The 21,544-nt window shown below is 32.9% G+C and overlaps 2 protein-coding genes across 2 annotated transcripts; one reads left to right on the top strand and one right to left on the bottom strand.

Annotated features, from left to right (window-relative positions):
* Positions 1-2,394: 2,394 nt before the first annotated feature.
* On the bottom strand, positions 2,395-4,164 carry LOC123899145 (alkane hydroxylase MAH1-like). Its single transcript, XM_045950210.1, has one exon. The coding sequence runs from the start codon at positions 4,095-4,097 to the stop codon at positions 2,562-2,564; it is 1,536 nt and encodes a 511-aa protein (XP_045806166.1). The 5' UTR covers positions 4,098-4,164; the 3' UTR covers positions 2,395-2,561.
* A 16,153-nt stretch (positions 4,165-20,317) lies between these two features.
* LOC123892576 (NDR1/HIN1-like protein 10) lies at positions 20,318-20,973 on the top strand. The gene has a single exon (XM_045942394.1). The coding sequence runs from the start codon at positions 20,341-20,343 to the stop codon at positions 20,971-20,973; it is 633 nt and encodes a 210-aa protein (XP_045798350.1). The 5' UTR covers positions 20,318-20,340.
* Positions 20,974-21,544: the final 571 nt, after the last annotated feature.

The raw sequence follows: 21,544 nt of genomic DNA on the forward strand, positions 1-21,544 counted from the left end.
ACACGCGCGGCGTAGTTGAAGGATTTGCAACCACGCGCGGCGTGATAGATCTGGCGCGCGGCGTGGTTGCGATTATTATATAAGGATTCTGCATTTTCTGTAAAAGAGGTTGGAAAATCTGCTACATTTCATCTACTATCTGGTTTTGGAGCTTACACAGTTAGATCCAGACCTTCATAGGATAGCTTCAAGCTCCTCAATAGCATGGGATCTCAAGCCATGACGTTGAAGCTAGGACGCGATCGAAGCAACATGAGGAGCTAAATTCCTTGTGGAGGTAGGATCTAGGATAGCTTAGGATGTAGTTGAATCTCATGTAATCTGCTTAATTGTAAGGATTTACTCTGTTAACAGTGTTTACTTAATGCAATTCTTCTCTTAATGCTTTATGATCCTTCATTAGTGTTGTAATGATTTTGAGTTAAGTCACGTATGAGAATATTGATTTAATGTCTGAACTGAATTGCATTGAGCACTCGAGTGTTTCCGGTCGAGAGATTGAAACATAGAGTGTAGCGAACGATCGACGCGCTTTCATATCATTCGTCGTAGGTAGCTTCCGCCCGAGAGATCGGGGGAGTATCGACAACGAATAGAGTGGATTTTGACAAGAGATTGCGATTCACTAATTTGTTGATCCAGTTGTGAACACTTGAGTAAATTCGTATGATAAGGTAGATTGCATGTGATTTAGCTATAGACTAGGTGATTCCGATGATTCTACCTCGCTTTTCCACTTATTACAAAGCACGTTTTCTAACAATTCATCACTCAACATACCCCCAAATTTATGTGTATTTCTTGCATAATGTTTATAAACTCTATTAGACTAGTTTAATCACACAATCCCTGTGGATCGATATTTTATTACTACGTGGTATTTCGTTCACTTGCGAAAATTATCCATCAAAACCAATTGGTAATGGGAATACATTGAACACGTACTTGAACTCCAAGGTACGTGGTGGTTTGATTTTCACGAAAGACAAAAACTCTACTAGAAAGAGGAGTAAAGATGAGTGTGACATGGCAGTGCCATGATCCCTTAAGAAAGGGGTCGGCCATGTTAAAAAAAAAAAAAAGCCTTTTAGAAAGTCTATTATAGTATGTATACATATACACATTATAGTATATACGTCTAATATTAAAATAGATCATGAAGTGTAACTTTTAGAAATCTATAGAGACAACTAAAGAGAAAGCAAAGATGAGCGGCTGAACTATCCTTATGGCTGTTTTCGTGTCTAGGATTTTGGTTTCCACTATATGTTAACGGTCTAATGGATGACAATTATATGGATTGGGGTTCGATGTGCAGTCGGCCACATATAGATCGTCTGATCATAGATCAGACAATCCAAATTTTAAGACCAGATTTCATAAGTAAATTTTAAGGCCAAATTTGCTGACTGCATGCCCATACTCAAATCCCAATTATATAGTTATAAACCATTGAGGGCAAGAATCTCTCAAAGTTTAAGTGAATAACACAACCTATCACCATCAATTCATAAACAAAAACTCAATCAAATACGACAAATATCGTGAAAGACAAAGGGTGAGTTAGAAAATAGGGGAAATTACACTAACCTCTCCCGAGAGGTTACTTTAAATAACACAAACACTTCCTCTAATTTTAAAACATACACTAACCTTCCTTTAGTTTTTATTAAATAGACACACAACTCCCTTTTTGGTTAACACCGTTAGATTCTCCGTTATATAACAAAAGCCGAAGAAAAAAACACAGAATTTCAATCTCAACCAGCAGCTGCAAATCAATGTACGTTGCACCTCTAATAATATAACTACACTAAGATTTGGAAACACGAGACTTTTGTTGCCTTTAGGAAGCAATTGTTATTGTGATAATAAAATTGCAAATGAATCAATAAGAATGTCAGAAATACTCAATCAAATGGTTTTCTTTTGCTGACAATCACAATTTGTTTCATAATTTAGTACAGGTTGCAACTTTTCCATTAAGTAGTACATGCTTTAATTGGAGCTTCGTGAGAATTAAAGGGATGAGATGAGGTTGGGCTGGAGCAATTAATCTGGTTGAAACGAATGACAAGAACAACAACAACAACGTAAACCTCGATGAGAACAACAAGAACGGTGGTGCAAAAACGGACGAGAACGAGCAAGTACAACAGTAGGAAGATAATTTCTTGAGAGAATGGAAGGGTTTCAGTTTTTAGAGTGTATTATGAAAGAGAAAACAAAAAGTTTCTCTTTTTTAACGGCAATTTGACTGGAGTATAACTAGAGGGGAGGTTTACAATGCTTGTGAAAATAGAGGGGAGGTTAGTTGCATTTAGATCAAACTTAGGGGAAGGGGAGGTTGTTGTAATTTACCCCAGAAAATAGTTAACACATGAAACAATCTACTTACGAAGTCACAATTGCGTATTTATTTCACATCTCACAAAGTCACAATTCCTAACATGCATTCAGGGATATACATCCATTTGATAATAACAAACACAACTAGAAAAATAGTATAATCTGACCAGAACGTTATTTAACTAGAACAAACAGAGACATTAATTCTTTAATCAAACGCATCTTTTACTGACTTTGACCTTAAATCCATGTTTCATACGAATAACAATAGAATCCCTTGGAGTTATAGAGTGACCTTCCACCACTTGTATCTTGAACTTCAATAACAATGCAACTGCAACCATTTTCATTTGAACAAAGCTCATATCTTTCCCTATACACTTTCTAGGACCTGCATTAAATGCTATGAACTTGTAAGATGGTACATGCTTAATTTGTTCTCTGTCTGATATCCATCTTTCTGGCTTAAATTCCAAACAATCGTCACCCCATATTTGTTCCATCCTTCCCATTGCATACAAAGAATATATTAACTTTGTATTTGGACTAACATGATTTCCGCTAGGTAGTATATCATATTTAATTGCACACTTGTGTTCAAATGCTATAGGAGGATAAAGCCTTAAGGCTTCACAAATAGCTCCATGAAGGTAAACTAGCTTATCAAGCTCTTCTACACTTAAATTTGCGATCAATTTCTCCTCTTGTGTTAAACAATTATCTTTGATCTCTTGAATAATTTTAGCTTCTTCAATAGGATGAGTCAAAACAAGCCAAAAGAACCAATTGAGACTTGAACTAACTGATCCGTTTCCTGCGAGCAAAAGATTGATTGCAGTGTCTCTAATGTATGTCTCAACCATTTCCCCTTTTTCCAATATTCCTTCATTCATTAGTTCTTTTAGCAAGCAAGAATTTGATTCATCCACATCTTCACTGCTTCTCAATCTTCTTTTCTCTTCATCGCCTTTATAATAAGCTATACGGTTGTTCAAGAATTCATAAAGCTTTTCTTGAGCTACCATTCCTTTCTTCTCTTGACCAATTTTTAGCCATTTTTGTAACTTCCAAATACAATTTGGAATGAGATGCCTCAACAATATCATATCCTCAAGCACAGAAATAGCTTTTACATAAGCAATATCTTCGAGCTCATTGAGATTGTTAGGAAGGATATTAGAATCAAATCCAAATAAAGAAGTGAATGCAATATCGAAAGTGAACCTCTCAAGAATATCTTGTAGATCAAGTATTTGTTCACCTTTGGATGCATAATCAAGAAATGGTAATAGGCAATTCTCTAGCTTCTTTTGAATGTTTTGTTCAAGGAATATCTTGAAACTATTCCTTTTGAGCAATGATTGAAGTAGTGTCCTCTCTTGTTTCCACTCATTGGTATCCAAATTGAAAATACCAAGACCAAAAACTTCAAAAATCTCATGGAAATCAGACCCTTTCCCATAGTTGGTGAAATTCTTGCTAGTGATGTGGTGCACATTCATGGGATCACTAGTGAGGATAAAGTTGGCAATGTTTGTGAACCAAGGTCCTTTGAACACAAAAGTGCCACCATAATGTTTCAAAATAAAGGTTGCATAATCATGAATATTGGATTGATTATGCAATACTGATGGTAGCATGCCAATTATTGGCCAATTTGTTATAATTACATTATTTTTGTCGCGTTTCCAAATATTGTAGAATATCATGAAAAAAATGGCTACAAATAATGTAATATACTCAAACATGGTTATTGTAGTTAGAAAAAAAGTGGATGTAATTCAAATTTGGTCTGTGTTGTATGATATCATGATGAAGAGTATGCATGCGTATAAATACTCGATCAATTGTAATAAAATAAATACAAATGCGTGCATCAATTAATGTATTAGATATAATTAATATCAACTGGGTCATAGTGATAAAAGTGATAAAACTGTTTTGCTGTTTTTGTCTGTAACCATGTGTAGAGATGGTTATTGTTTTGGAGTTGATTTGCTGTGTGTTGACAAATGACTTATGCCTACTTAAGAAAATTATTTTGGCCTGTTCCCAAAAAAAAAAAAAATATCAACTGGGATCTATATTAGGTCGAGATGACTAAAATGACTAAAATACCTCTCGTTATTTAGGTAGCAAATTCCGTTCGCACTTTATGAAGTTGGTGACAATGTTTTTTTTACTCAACCCCAACGTCTGCACCCTTCATGTCCCCCATAAATAAATATATTATGAAAAAACACATTTCGTGATAAGTGCTCAAAAACATTAATTTTACCCATATATTTTAAGTAGTAGCTTTTTCGAAAAATTTTCAAAATAAAAAACAAGAGACACAACACCAAATCTCTTGACTGCCGGAAATGGAACAACGAGTTCTGGTCTTTTGGCTTGTTTCAACACATCCTATTGTAGAAGGTAAAATTATTCAAGAGATCAAAGATAATTGTTTAACACAAGACGAGAATTTTGTCACGAATTTAAGTGTGGAAGTGCATGAAAAGCTAGTTTACCTTTATGGAGCTATAAGTGAAGCCTTAAGGCTTTATCCTCCTTTAGCATTTCAACACAAATGTGCAATCAAAGAGGATATACTACCTAGTGGAGATCATGTAAGTCCAAATACAAAGTTAATATATTCAGAGGAGGCTCGCATGCATGTGCGAGGTGTGCGACGGCATAGGGCCTCAAAATTTTGAGGGCCTCAACTCAAAATTTTGAGGTCCTATAATATTACTTATATATTATTTATACCTATAAAATATCAGATATATATTAATAGATTAATTTTTAGGCCCTAAAATAATAGTTATATATTGTTAATGTTCATAAATATCATGAGTATCAATATACTCCCTCCGGTCCTTTTTATAAGGAACAATTTGGAAAAAAAATTTGGTCATTTTTATAAGAAACAATCATTAAATTTATTCTTACAATTCCATTTTTACCCTTATTAAATTGTATCCATTCCAAAGTTATGCATTAATTAGAGTGATATATTCCCTAAGGATAAATTAATACACCAAGGTTAGTTTTGGAATAGATTGTAAAATTTTAGAATTTTTATTAAGAAAGATAAGGTTTCTTGGTATGTGTGTTTTTTCCAAATTGTTCCTTATAATAAGGACCGGAGGGAGTATTAGTTATCTATACTCGTAAATATAGTTCTAGTCATTTTAATCTTTGCATAAAATTTAATCTTAGATTATGATGTTCCTTTTTGACGTTATATTCAAAGATAATTATTTTGTATTTCTTGTTTCATTTAATTTAATGTAAGATTTAATATTGATAATTTATATGTTTACAAGAATATTTTTTTTATATTATATGCAATTTAAATCGATAATTTTTTTAATTTTTTTTTATTAAGGGGCCACTTTTATATTTTGCACAGAGCCTCCTAAAACTCGGAGACGCCCCTGAATATATTCTTTGTATGCAATGGGAAGGATGGAAAAAATATGGGGCGCAGATTGTTTGAAATTTAAGCCTGAAAGATGGATATCAAATAGAGGACAAATTATAAAAGTACCATCTTATAAGTTCATTGCATTCAATGCAGGTCCTAGAAGTTGTATTGGTAAAGATATAAACTTTCTTCAAATGAAAATGGTTGCAACTACAGTGTTGTGGAAGGTCAATCTATTACTCCAACAGTTTCTATAGTTCTTTCGCATGAAACATGGATTTAAGGTCACAGTTAGCAAAAGATTCATTTGATTCAAGAATTAAATTTCTATGAATTGTTCCTGGTGTATTTTAGGTGTGTTTTTTTTTTTTTTTTTCAACTGTTTGTGTTTTTGTTAGTAATTTTGTTGGAAAATTTATGTTGAAATAACATTTTTCTTCTAGTTATGTGTACTTTTGGTAGTATTTATATGTACTCTATATTTTTTCTTGGTCACAAACATATAATATTATATTTTGCCGGTAAAAAAATAAAATAAAATCCGTCTTTAGTCACAATCTCCTATAAAGTGCATATAATCAAACACTCCTCTCTCTCAACACACTTTTGTCGAATTTTATTTTTCTTTGAGTTCTCTTCTTCCTCTATCGGTTAGGGTGGTTTTTAGTCATTTTTGGCCTAAAATCACTCCTTTGCATATTTTTTTCTCTTGTTTTTAATTTAAATAAGTGATTTTCACATTGTCTTTTAGTTGTTTTCTTTTGTATTTGTGATTTCGCCGTCCGATTGCGGCGTTTGTGTTTGTCGTCTTCAATCAATTGCAAATTCAATCAATGATTTGAGTATCAGTGTTGCAGATCCGAAAACATTGACATTTCGGTAACTTTAAATTTATCATATTATTTATAGGCATTTTGCAATTTGAGTCGGAATTCTAGACAACCAAATTCCTTGACAGGCACTACTAGCTGCAGCAATGAATTCAGCTTCAGTGGTGGACAATGTTACAAATGGTTGCTTCTTAGATGACCATGAAACTGCCTTGGTACTAATCATAAACACATAGCCAGATGTGCTTCTTCTGTCATCATCATCACCAGCATAATCAGAGTCAGACCAACCAACCAACTCTTCTCCTTTGCCTCTTTCATACCATAGACCATAGTTAGCAGTTCCTTTCAAATATCTGAGTATTCTTTTCACAGCAGCCATATGAATCTCAGTAGGTCTTTCCATATATCTTGCTACTAAGCACACAGAAAATGCAAGATCAAGCCTGGTGGCAAGCAAATACATCAGACAACCTACCATTTGCTTATAGATTGTTGCATTGCTGGCTTGTCCTGTTTCATCTTTCTGCAATTTACTTCCAGGCACAATAGGGTTGCTTACACTGTTACAATCATACATTCCAAATCTCTGAAGATTTCAACTGCATATTTTTGTTGATACAAAAATATTCCATTACCATCTTGCTTTACTTCCACGCCAAGGAAGTATCTCATTTTACCCAAATCAGTCATTGCAAAATTTCTTTCCATAGAGCTCTTGAAATCAGCAAACAATTTTTGATCATTGCCTGTGAAGATCAAGTCACCAACATAGAGACTTACTACTATGATTCTTCCATCTGTTTCACTTTTGACAAATAGGGTATGCTCATGAGGACATTTTTCAAATCCTTCATGATTAAAGTAAGCTTCTATCTTGTTGTACCAAGCTCTTGGTGCCTGTCTCAAACCATACAATGACTTCTTTAACTTGTACACCAATTCTTTGTTTTTCTTTTGATACCCTAGAGGCTGGTCTACATATACTTCCTCATTGAGTTCTCCATGTAGAAATGCACTTTTTACATCAAGTTGAAACACATACCAGTCTTTCAAGGCAGCTATAGCCAGAATTGTTTTGATAGTGTCCCACCTTGCAACAGGTGCAAACACTTCATTGTAGTCTATGCCCTGTTGCTGAGAGTAGCCTTTTGCCACCAATCTTGCTTTGTATTTTTCAATTTTGCCCTGTTCATTGTACTTGGTTTTGTATATCCATTTTACCCCAATTTTCTTTGCACCAGCTGGTAATGTAGTCAGTTCCCAAGTATTATTGCTTTCAATAGCTTCAATTTCAGCATCCATGGCCTTTCTCCAAGTATCATGTTTACATGCCTCTTTATAAGTGGTGGGATCAGTGCTTGGTGTGAAGATAGCAAGGTTGTGCATCTCAGCTTCATCCGTGACAAAATCATCAAGGTATCCTAGTCTTTTTGAAACTCTTTTATCTAATGGAGGGTTATCTTCTTCATCACTGTCTTCTGAATCAAGGACTATTTGATCAGCCACATCATCATGTGCTTCATTTACATTCATTGACTCACTGTGATCATCATAACCCTCATTTGCTTCTTCACTATGTTTACTTGTTGAGCAAGCATCTGTGTCAGGGATCACTTCTCTTCCCTTGACTGTTTCAATTTCATTACTTTCCCAATTCCATTGTTTTGTTTCATCAAATTTTACATCTTTGCTCACCACTATCTTCCTTTTCATAGGATCATATAGCTTATAAGCCTTGGATTCATCACTTATTCCCAAGTAGATGCATACTATGCTTTTGTCATCAAGTTTCTTTCTTAGATTATCAGGCACATGAACATAAGCAATAGATCCAAAAACTTTGAAATGGCTTACTGATGGTTTAATTCCACTCCAGGCCTCTTCTGGTGTGGCATCCTTTACTACAAAAGTAGGACATCTATTGAGTATATGCACTGTCCAGTTGACTGCTTCAGGCCAAAAACTCTTTGGCACATTCTTATCTTTCAACATGCTCCTTACCATATTCATAATGGTTCTATTCTTCCTCTTAAAGACCCCATTCTATTGAGGTGTGTAAGCAGCTATAAGTTGTCTTTTGATTCCTTGAACATCACAATATTCATTGAATGCAGTAGATGTATATTCACCTCCTCTGTCAGTTCTTAAACACTGTATCTTGAGCTTAGTTTCATTTTCCACCATAGCCTTGAACTTCTGGAAGGCAATGAATGCTTCAAATTTTTCACTCAAGAAGTATATCCATGTTTTTCTGCTTAGATCATCAATGAAGGTGATAAAGTATCTTTTCTTGCCATTAGATTCAGGATTGATAGGGTCACAGATGTTAGATTGTACTAACTGCAATTTTTCACTAGCTCTCCAGAGACTTTTCTTTGGCATTGAGTATCTCTGTTGCTTTCCCTTCATGCAGCTGACACACTTTTGTTCAGGTTCCTTCACATATGGCAGACCTTGTACCATCTTCTTCTGAGCCAAGATGTTGATCCCTTTGAAGCTCAAGTGTCCATATCTTTGATGCCAGAGTTGAGCATCATTACTTTATGCTGCTTTGAAGCAATTTGGAATCAATACTGGTGCTTTGATTATGTACATTCTATTCATTGACATATGAGTGAACATAATCAATCCATTTTCTTCATGGTACACTTTACAAGTGTCATTCTTGAACACTATTGTGAGATTTCTCTACTGTACCTTGAGTCATAGCTTCACCATGCATCTTCATCTTGTTAACAATGGTGAGAGTGCGTGAAAAGTAATCATCAATTGACTCTCCAATCTTCATATTCAGAGATTTATATTCTTTCCTCAGTGCCTGCAACTGTGCTCTTTTAACTTTGGTCGATCCTTGATACTTCAATCGCATAGAATCCCAAATTTCTTTGGTTGTATCCCTAGAAAGAATGGTTTCAAGAATTGTTCAATCAATTGCTTGAAAAAGATAGTTCTTTGCTTTCAGATCTTTCAATCTACTCTCTTCTGCAGACTTCAATTGCTCCTGTGTTGCGTTTGCAGGTGCTACAATCACGCCATTCTCGATCAAATCCCAATACTCTTTAGAACGCAGCAAATTTTCCATAAGCATGGCCCAATGATCATAGAAGCCATCGAATCTTGGTATAGAAGGTTGCATATAGTTGCTTGATTCAGCCATGTAAGCTTGAATCAGAAGTTTCTTGAAACAGATTATGGTTTTTGCGTGTAACTAACTTTGGTTCTTTGTGTAACTAACTTCGGTTATTATACAAAGATGGGTTTAGATCGTTTCAAAAGGTATACTGATACCAATTGTTGAAATAAATTCGTACTTCTCATTGATCACTAACAACAATACAAGCCTTATATAGGCAATGTCACAACATACAAACAGGCTTAGACACAAGCTAGGCACGCAGGCCAGCAGACAGGCTCGCAAGCCATCAAGCCAGGCACGCGCGCGCAGGCCAGTCTAACTTAAGGCCCAAGCAACAATCTAAGCCACACATATACACACAATTAAACTGTAAAACTAACATCATTGGGGCTCCTAACAATAACTATAATTTTGTACAAATCCACATTAGTGAAGAAACTAGCTTGCAAATACCATAAACTAACGTTTAAGGAAAATAGAATCATACCCATTTAACAATCGAAAATATGCAAATATCATAAACTAATAAAATATAAACCAATCAAGTGTCACACTTTCTCTAACATCCACTTGTTTCACCCTATTAACCAAAGATTCAACATATGAGATTTTCCCGTGCAAAAAAAATAATGTCATTACGAGAGTTCTAAATAGACCACATAACAATTTCCAACATTCTAACAACCACTGTGACCTATCTCTCCTATCCACACCCACCCCAAAGAAAGCTCTCAAAGAGAACTAAACCAATTCAAACTCCAACCACATAAAAATAACATACTAAACAAAAAGAACACTGCTACTTGGGCACCCACATTAATGATAATGTAAATGCTGATGTTCCTTGAATAGTGAAGCAGGGAGAAATTTATTTATTGAGTTAGAGACGTCAACGTTGTTGGCGTTGAACTGAAAAATTATGATGTATAGTGTTCTGGATGCAATTAGTAATGTCTAAACTCCGTCTCATAAAAAATATCGTTATGCGTCTTTCTTTCAAAACTGATTGATCATGTTGATTTATTTTTTTTGGGTACATTTGATAATGTTGATTTTAATAATAATATGAGGTATAGGTGGAGGACGGGGAAGGATAGGGATGCCAACAAAATTGGGATGTCTGTCCCAACTTTAATGTCTAATTGTTCTTAATTTATCAAAAAAATAATGTTGATTTTAATAATGTATAAAAGACATTAATAACATGACATTGCACACTTGGATAAAACAATATACTTTTTTTTTTACTAAAAATAAACGATATTCATCCATTCAAATTTAAAGAGTATATCGATGCAATACAAATTAAAATTCGCTAAAAACAAAAGGGCTGAATATGCAAATAAACTCACATCATCCATGTTAATAACATAAAACGGCGAATTACATAAGCCTACGAATATGACTATATTGAAGTGTCTGGAATGCCCATGTCTCCAGATCTGTAGCGTTGATAACACAAAAGTCGACATTGAAATATGGATTTGCAATTGATCGAAACTAATCCTTCAACCTGAAACAAATGAACACCGCACAAAGACGATATGACAAAATATACCGCACAACGACGGGACAACACCGCACAAAGACGGAACAACAAAATACACAAAAACAAACAAATATGTGAAAATCACATTTATTTAATTTATTTAATATAACGAGAAATAAAAATAATTTTGAAGTGGTGACGGCTAGGGTTAGAAGATGAGAGAAAAAGAGAGGAAGGAGGTAGCTTATAAAGTTATAACCACCAACAATATAAATGTCATTAAACTTTTATGCTATTTCAATAATACTTTTCATAAAAAATATTTTACTTATTTAAATAATAGTATATTAAATTAAAATAAATATTATTGAAATATTTTTTTAATATTTTTTTAAAAAAATATATGTTATTGAAATAGAAGAAAAGTTTAATCACGTCAATCATAGTTTGGCCATATGTGTAGTGCCACATCATTAATAACATTGACACATCATTAAAATTGACTCTAAAATTGAGTGGGGGACCAAAACTCAAGAAAAATTGAAATAGAGGATCAAAATATTGGTTTTTAAAATAGGGGATTAAAACTTCTAAAAATTGAAAATAGAGGATCAAAATTGCATTTAAGCCTATATAAAATGATAATTACTTATTAAAATAACTTTATCAATTATAATTAGTGTAATAGTTAAGTAGTGAAAATAAATTTTGTAAAAAAAAAATAGTGAAAATAAATAAATAAAGGGTTAAATATATTTTTTGTCCCTATAGTTTCACAAAATTTTCGTTTTAGTCCCTAAAGTTTGTTGTCACACTTTTTAGTTCCTGAAGTTTCATTAGTCAATGGTTTTAGTCTTTGCTGTCCACATGGGTTTAATGGAGGATGACGTGGCACTACGACGTGTATTTTTTATTTTTTTTGCCAAGTCACCAATCAATTTTTTTTAAAAAAAAAAATTCAAATTTTTTTTTAAAAAAATTTCAGTTTTTTTTGGCATCCCCAATCCCAATTAAAAGGAAAAAATTCCTAATTATTTGCAATTTCTTCTCTAATTAGTTGGTTTTGTTATAACCAAATTTCTATGAAGGAAAGAATTTAGAAAAATAAATAAAAAAAATTTAGTTAATTAATAATTAAATTGAGAAAAAGAAAAATTAGATTAAACAAATTGTTAAAAGACCATAAACGCATAATAGAACCAGTAGAAAACAAAAAGCGATTAACGCAGAACAGAACCTAGAATTCATGGTACCATAAACCTCCCAATCTTCTCAATCCCAGAAATCAAAACCGAAAACGCGTTCGGTTTAATTTAATTAAATTATTAATTAACTAAATTTATTTTTCTAAATTCTTTCATTTATAGAAAACTGAAAAATAAAAAAAAAATTGAAGAAAAAAATAAAAAATACACGTCGCTGATCACATCATCCTCCATAAAATCCATGTGGACAGCAGGGACTAAAACCATTGACTAATGAAACTTCAGGACTAAAAAGTGTGAAAACAAATTTCAGGGACTAAAACGAAAATTCTGTGAAACTATAGGGACCAAAAATATATTTAACCCATAAATAAATACTACCCAACTTATATTATTATCTACTGGTACTTTTAGACAAAATTCAATTAAATCCTATTATACCTTGATTTATTTTTGGTTAAGTAAATTAATAATGGCAAGACTCACACATTTAAATATGGAGAAATATGAAATTCGGAGTTCGAACCCCGACTATTTCAATAATGTCTCTGGTAACTGACTGTGGTTCTGCAAGTGCACAAAATCGGTACCAAGTAATAAAGTGATAAGTTTATCATTCTCCACAGCGATTGTGCCAAAGTTACTAGTTTCGCTTAGGAATGATTTGCGTTCGCTTTGGTGTTTGAAAGGTATCTTTGCGGGTAATAGTAAATGATAGGAAATTAAAGACAGAAATTAAATGATAGAAAAATAAATGGTGTGTGTGAGACCACACGGGGTGGTTAAGTGTGGTCGGATCCCTTCCTTACTCCTGCTTGGTGGTTATTCCCTTGTTTCCCTCTATCAGGAATTAGACTATTGAAAATAGGTTCAGAAGCAATATCGTTCCCTATTTCTATTACAAACTGTTCAGAGCCTAGTTAGTGGTTACCCTTACTCTATTTAAGTATCATCGCCCCAGGTTCCACTTTTTTTGTTAAAAACGTTGGTATCATTACCTTAGTAGCTCCATGTGTCATAAGCCGTTATGTGTGCCTCTAACTAGTCCTAACTCTGCCTCAGGTAGAAATCATCGTTCTTTCTAATCATATACTGAATTTAATGGTCATAGCATATCGTCCTTCGTTCGGGATTACTAGCTTCGTTTCCTATGCGATTTCCACTAGATCCTTAGATTTTATTCTAATGTGATAAGTATTAAAATAAATATAAAACCGGACAATAAAAGAGTTTGCAATAAGAGCACAATTGAATATATACCCAAATTGTACAAAATACAAAATCAAGCATTCGTAAGGGAGTTCCTCGACTCCACCTAACCTAGGAAAAATAAATTACAAAGACAAAAAGAAAAGAACCTTGTTGGCCTTGAAGTTCCTTGGCCTCCTTGCCTCCTCCTTAGAGTTCTCCGAACTCTAAAGTGAATATCACTGTTGTTGAGGGATTTTTGAATGAATAATAGTGGAGGAAGAGTACTATATTTATAGTTTTTCAGCTAGGTTGTGCTTTTTCTGCGCGTCCATCGCACCCATCGTGGTCACGATTTCGTGTATTTTTGCCTTATCGTGGTACGATGGAAGATTTCTTAGGGATTTTCTGCGTGCTTTTGAAGTCATCATCGTGGTGCGATGGAAAATATTTGTTGCAGATTTTCTTCAATTTAACCGTCTTCTCATCGCGCCACGCCAGGATTCATTGTGGGTACGATGGATGCGCTGCTTTATTACATTTTTGCCATTTTTTGCTGTCTTTTCCATATATATATATATATATATATATATATATATATATATATATATATATATATATATATATATATATATATATATATATATATATATATATATATATATATATAACACTAATTAGTTTCATTGAAAAAGATAAGAGTAATTGACAAAATGTATTAAAATACCAAAACAACAGTTAAATAGGAACGTTAAATCCTAGTCAACCGACACTAAAAAGGAATGGAAATTTGACGCAGAATCTCACCATGTAATCTCATTAGTGTAAAGTTTACACAACCGTTTACACCTACGAACGATTTGTATTTTTATCAAAAAGGAAGATAGATTTGTGCATTTCATCCGTTAAATTTAAATTAAAATCCTAATATATATCAATGTGTGGAATAGAGAGATTCCTCTAGACGTAGATTATCTTTATATCGAATTGGGAAAATTGGGTAAATAAATATTATGTGTTTTCTTTGTTTTTTTCTTTTATTTTTTTATTGTTTGTTATTAATATTGTAAGGGAGAAAAAACAAGGAAAAAACATAATGTTGAACCGACTTAGGTAACCGAAAACTTCTAATATGATTTATATGTTTAAGCGACCAAAATTTAAAATTGACAAGAAATCAGTTACACTAAAACTTGATTTGTATTTGTTGTGATCAAAAGAAGAGATTTCTGCTCCTCATAAATTAAATTTGAAATAAAATCCTGACGTATCAAATACTTGATTAAATACCATGGACCCAACACCAAACCTTTCCAAATACTAAGTTGATGGAAACTGAAAAAATGAAGGACAAACCTTTATATATATATATATATATATATATATATATATATATATATATATATATATATATATATATATATATATATATATATATATATGGGGTTTTCTAACTTAGACCCTAGTTAGGTCTAAGTTAGCAAGGTGCACCTTTTGAGTTGGACAAAAATACCATTTTTTTTTTTTTGAAACAATAGAGCAACTGGGGCATGTATGTAATTTGCATCATAAAAATACCCTTTTCATTTTAAAAAAGCAGGACACGTGTCAACTGCTGGGTGGTTGGCGTGTTTTTTTTTTCATTTAATACTTTAAACTCAATTATTTCGTTGTAAATTAATTTTTTATTTTTTTATTTTTATACCAAAATTCATAATTTTTTTTGTCTACAAATAGAGACTTGGTTCGTTTGATTTGGACACAAAAAAAAAACTCAATTTTTCACTACCTTTAATTATCTTTATATAATACTGTGAAACCATTTAGCTGGTAGAATGGTTTCACAGTATAACTCTCTGAAACCATTTTACTGGTAGAATGATTTCAGTGAGTAATTTCTTAATTGTTTGCTTCTGAAACCATTCTGAAACCATTTAGCTGGTACAATGGTTTCAGAGCGTTGTACTTTGAAACCATTTCACTGATAGAATGGTTTCAGGGGAGTTGATTTTTAATTGTTTGCTTCTGAAACCATTTTACTGCTAGAATGGTTTCACAGTATAACTCTCTGAAACCATTCTTCCAGCTAAATGGTTTCAGAAGCAAACAATAGTTTTTAATTACCGTTTTATCTCATTTAATTAACGAAAAATAGTTTCAGGTCTCAAAAAATTTCATAAAATATACCAAAAGTTCCAGAATATTATCTAATATTTTATTAGAAACAAATAAAAAAACAATTGGTTTCAGAGTACAAATCTATGAAATTATTATTATTATTTGTTAAATGGTTTTAAAAAATCAGCGGAATTTGTGAAAATAATTTCATGACTTGAACTAGGGAGAGTGAGGTACACAAGAGGGTTCTAAATAATTCATAGTACTTTACATAAAATTTTGGAAATTTTTTATGGAATTATAATATTTTTAATTACCTTTTTACTCATTTAATTAAATAAAAATAGTTTCGGGTCTCCAAAAATTTCATACAATATACCAAAATTTCCAGAATATTATCTACTATTTTATTATGAAAAAATAAAAAAAAACTAGAGCCTCCCTGAGGCCGCACGCGCCCCCACGCGCCGCCGGTGAGAGTGGGCGTGGGCGACGCGCACTGTTCATCGTCCCTCCCACCCGTTTTATGCAGAAACGGGTCGTGCGACCCGGTTTTTGACCCGGTTCGATCTCCCTCAATACTCAACGAAACTCGACGTTCCTTATAAGGATTTTGATCGTTTTTCAATTTTACAAAGGTTTCCGGTATTAGTTTTTGAAATCGGCGTTCGATTCGCACGTAAAATGAGGTCGAAATTTGGAAGAAATTTAAAAAATGTAATAGTTGTTCTATTGTTTCAAAAAAAAAAAAAAAGGTATTTTTATGATGCAAATTACATACATGTCCCAGTTGCTCTATTGTTTCAAAAAAAAAAAATGGGTATTTTTGTCCAACTCAAAAGGTGCACCTTGCTAACTTAGACCTAACTAGGGTCTAAGTTAGAAAACCCCTATATATATATATATATATGGGTGCTGTTAACATGTGCATATAGGGCATATGTTAAGGTTTCTATAATTAGAAATTTGTATTTAATATTATAAACGAATTTAATGCTTAAAAGATATAATACACATGTTTCGAGAAAATATTTCTATATTTGTATTCTTAATGAGAGATAAGAGGAATAATTAATATCCATTGGATTAAAATATATGGTTAAGATTTAATTACTCTCGTATATTCTTTTAGTAGCTATGAGTCTCCTTCTCTTCCACTCTTGTTTCTCGCCTCCCCTCATAATATGGAAACCATTAACTTCAAAGATTTATTGGCAAAAAATGTTATCGATCACTATAACAATAAGACAAATGCTAAATAGTGCCCCAGGGGCACTTGTTAAGGATTCAAATTTAGAAAGTTTTACTTGGAAATTGTGTAGTCAATACAACAAAAGTCTATATTTTGATATTTTCCATGCACAACTTTTATTTTATTTATTCTGTTGGTTTCTTAACTAGTGCCCCGGGAGCACTGGTTAGCAAGACCCTAACAATAATAATAAAGAAAATCAGTCACCATGCATCTAACAATCCAACCCCTTTGTAACGGTTTCCAATTTTCATTTTTGCATCTACTCGATTAGAAAACCATAGCTTTTCTATTTCCTAAGTTATTGTTTTTTGCCAGATATGGATTTGAAAGCACAATGGGTCTTAAATTGAGATTGATATAACCAAAAATATTGATCAGCTCTATTGATAGAAATTACTAGGAAGAATCAATAATCGGTGGATCTTACAGCTTTTCCAAAAAACAAATTGAACTTGAAATACTTTCTCCACTAATCCATATGCCAACACGGAATCTTATGCGGCCACAAGTGCAGAGTTATAGCATTCAAATAATTCAACTTGAGTGAAACAATCAACATACTAATTTCAATAACAAAAGGAAGCCAAATCTAATTCTCGGTAGAATTTAAAATCACCTTTAATTTGAAGCCCAAATTGAAACGTCACAAACACATACCAATTTCAACGTTGTACGTAAGCCAAACATACACAAAGCAAACCTCTTTGATGCCACCAATCAAATTCAATGGAGTCGCACCGCTCAAACCCAATGTTGTTTTTGATTTTAAAAATTTCGAAAAAAGGCTACTGCTGTAAAATATTATCGGCTGAGTCGCGGGTGAATACGCTCTCTTTAAGACGTTTCACGGTACTACTTAAAATTGTGCAGAGTAGACTATCAACCGTGAAGTCTTCAGATAAAACAACCTTCACAAATTTAAATACTGAATTGCTACTGCACTGTAGAATTCGGGCAGAAATACACCCTTCTATATTGATTCGATGAATCAATTCAATAATTGATACAAGAGTATCAACTCGATGAAACAACAAAGAAAGGAAAAAAAATTCGTGAAAGAAAGCAAGCAGAGAGAAGGAAAAAATTGTTCAGAGACTGTGTGAACTGATGAATAACAATGAAAAGGAGACTGCTATTTATAATACCGAAATTGAGATAGTGGGCAACTGATTTTCTACATTGTAGGAATCAGTTGAATTTCAAAAAACAAAACAAACGTGACTTGTTTTGTAGGAACGGATTTTTCTTTTAACTGAGCAACGGATATGCGCTGACACAGCTTCGAAGACTTGGTTTCACACACAATTAACATGTGCGAAAAATAAAAACTCACACACTTAAAGAAAAATAAAATTTTTCTTTTTCTTATTAAAAAATTGATATATCACCAAGACCCAAGCCCAACTGCCCAAGGACGGCAGCGGCAACGCGTGTGTGTGATATTCGACATGGTGTGCGGTCTCCCTTTCTTACAAAAGTGGGTAACCCAAGGGCACGCCCGTGGTTGTCACTTTGTAGTATATAAACACTACCAAGTAGTGTGATCTTACCAATGTGGGACGCAAAGAGTCTTTTTTCAATTCACACTATACATGCTTCTAACACTTTGTGTTTATTTCAATATCAAGTTCCCTCCAAATTCTCATCATGTTCCAACACCCAACCTTACGAAGCACATAAGAAAAGGCATCAAAAAGCAACAGACGCACCACCACACTTCAACCAAGAGAACTGAGATTCCCGATCAATAGAATCTATTTTAGTGAATTAGTTATCTTTGATGTTGAATTAGTATATTAGTGAATCAACATTTTAGGGTGTGTTTGGACAAACAACTTAATAAAGTGCTAATAGCATAAACACTTATCGTATAAGTGCTTATGTATAAGTTATTTCTATAACAAAAGATATTAAATAAAGTCAAACTATTTTATATAAACTATGAGTTGTTTTCATAAGCTGTCATAAAGAGTCTATAGAAATAAGCTGAAAACAACTTATGGACAAGTGTCCAAATTGGTTGAGCTGGATCTTCGCCATCATTCTCAATATTTCTGTTTGCTAAAGAATTGACGCCTCACAAATCTCTAGCGAAATTCCTGTGCATCAAAGGAATCGTTTTCTTCTGCTTTCGGCAGGTAAACTTATTAACACTTATCTACACAGACCACGGAACATGCATACAATATTTTCTGATTATCTCCATTTGAATAGAGTACAGAAAGTTGGTTGGATAGCCTAACGAACTCGCAACTGCACTGCTAACACATTCGGCAACTAACTAATACTAACAACTATATAATTTACGAGCACAAACAATAAAACAAATACAGGATTAATACAATACCGAAATTAATGATATATACTCTAACACAGAGAATTAATCCAATTTATTAGACTGTCAAGTGATTATCAACTTGGTTTTGTTTCTTTAACTTTTGTGTTAAAGCACTCGATCGGATTAAAGTGTAAGATTCTGGCTCATAATCTGCATGGCATGAGAATTTTTTTTATTAATGATGATACATAATCTTGAGACTGCTGCGGTTGTCTGGTAATTATGTCGAGCCAAAACTGTAACTGTTTTGAATTTTATTATGTCGAGCCAAAACTGTAACTGTCACACATGTTAAACCTTAGATTCTGGCACCACACATAACTTACATTCTATTAGGATTTTTCTGATATGGCAGGGTTCATAACTTTGTGCTTCAAATTGCTTGATCATTTATTTGTCTCATTTACTTTCTTTTTCTTGGTTTATGCTGTTAGATTATTGATAATGAACTTTATTTGGCGTTATACAGGGATTGGTTCTGGATGGTTTAGTAGCAGTTGGTGTGATTCAGTCTCGTCATTTGAAGTAATGCAAACATTTTGTGTTTATGGTTTGAACTTTGAATGAATCAACACCTTTTACTTGCATAAATCAATTATGTAATTCTGCCAAATGCCTTAAACTTACACCAATACTATTCCAGCCAAAACTTCATCTTTAAAAACCTAACTTGATTAATATAACATATGAATCTTCATATTTTTATTTAAATTAAGCAGAAATTAAAATTACTACAAATTTACATATCAACAAAAACTGTTTTTGCAATGATAAATAATTTGTACTAATCTAAGGTACATGATATAGTGCACTATAAGAACTATTTCATCAACTAACTAACTAACCAACCAACTAACTTAACCAACTAACCAACTAACTACCTAATAACAAATTCTAACCAACTATTATATCTATATATATTCCTAATCTCCTTCACATTTGTATATGAATGAAAAATTTTCAAGAGTTAGATTTCACAGCTTCACTGAGATCATAGAAAGAAGTAAAGTAACCATGGCCATCTCCGAGTATTTTCCAGTCATAGGTGAATGGATAAAGAACATTTTCTTGATGCTATTTGCACTTTCATTTCTTGGCGGTGGCATCTTCGTGTTAATCATCGTCTATGCCCCCTCTGATATCAAGTTCCATGTAACTGATGCATCACTCACAAAGTTCAACCTCACAAACAACAATACCTTGGATTACAAGTTAGAAGCAAATATCACTTCAAGAAATCCCAACAAGAATGTCATTGTGTACTACAGGGAGATCGCTGCAATTGCATTCTACAAAGATCATAAATTTGCTACTGTCAATTTGACACCTTTTGATCAAGGCCACAAGACTACCAGTTTTCTTCATGTACTGTTTGAAGGTAAGGGTGTAATGAAGAAGAGCCTCCAACCTAAACAACTTTTCGAGTATGATCAAGAAACGCGTTTAGGGATCTATCATGACTTGGCTATAAATTTGGATATTTTAGCCACTTACAAGTTTCTAACACACAAGTCCACTCGCTACAATCCACCAATGGTGCAATGTCGTCGTTTGAGTCTTTCTGTGGTTTCTAACGGTAACTCGTCATCAACACCTTCTTTTCATGGTAGAAAATGTAGAATTCATCATTTCTTTGAAAATCGGTAGATTTTGATAATCCTTTGTAGCCATTAACACCATGGATTTGTTTAGTTTCTGTTTCTTGATATAAGATTTGTTTAGTTTCTGTTTAGTTTTCAGATCATAGAGTTGTATGATACTAATAAATAAAGTGCTGCAATGTGCTTGTGTATAAAAGATTGTTCTGTTTGGAATTATGATTCAAGATGAACCAATATGAATATTTCAAAGCATTTTTTGGATTATTATTGATTTGTTATGGATTGTTTATTTCTATAGGCATGAATTAATATCACCATGTCATATAAAAAAAAAACTCTTGTTTTATTTTATTTCATTTCAGTTTTGCTATTCAATACTTCTAGTAGTGCTATAATAAGAAGTGGTTTTTTTTTTATTGTTGACTGATATTAATAATAAAAAAATTGCAAATGGAATATGTGAATGCATAAAAGTAAAAATTATTTTGTCTACAAGTTCTTCAATACAATTTTTGCAAGAAATAAAAATAATAAGCAAATATTGTAAAAAAAATGCAATTTTGTTGACAGAGATATAGTTTTCTCAGTGAATGATAAATATTTACTCCCTGTAATTT

This window comes from Trifolium pratense, linkage group LG1 (genome assembly GCF_020283565.1).
Source record: "Trifolium pratense cultivar HEN17-A07 linkage group LG1, ARS_RC_1.1, whole genome shotgun sequence".
Taxonomy (NCBI): Eukaryota; Viridiplantae; Streptophyta; class Magnoliopsida; order Fabales; family Fabaceae; genus Trifolium; species Trifolium pratense.

What these genes read in the sequence shown, in the direction of transcription:
- LOC123892576 (XM_045942394.1), top strand. Translation starts at nt 20,341, where the DNA reads ATGGCCATCTCCGAGTATTTTCCAGTCATAGGTGAATGGATAAAGAAC.
- LOC123899145 (XM_045950210.1), bottom strand. Translation starts at nt 4,097, where the DNA reads ATGTTTGAGTATATTACATTATTTGTAGCCATTTTTTTCATGATATTC.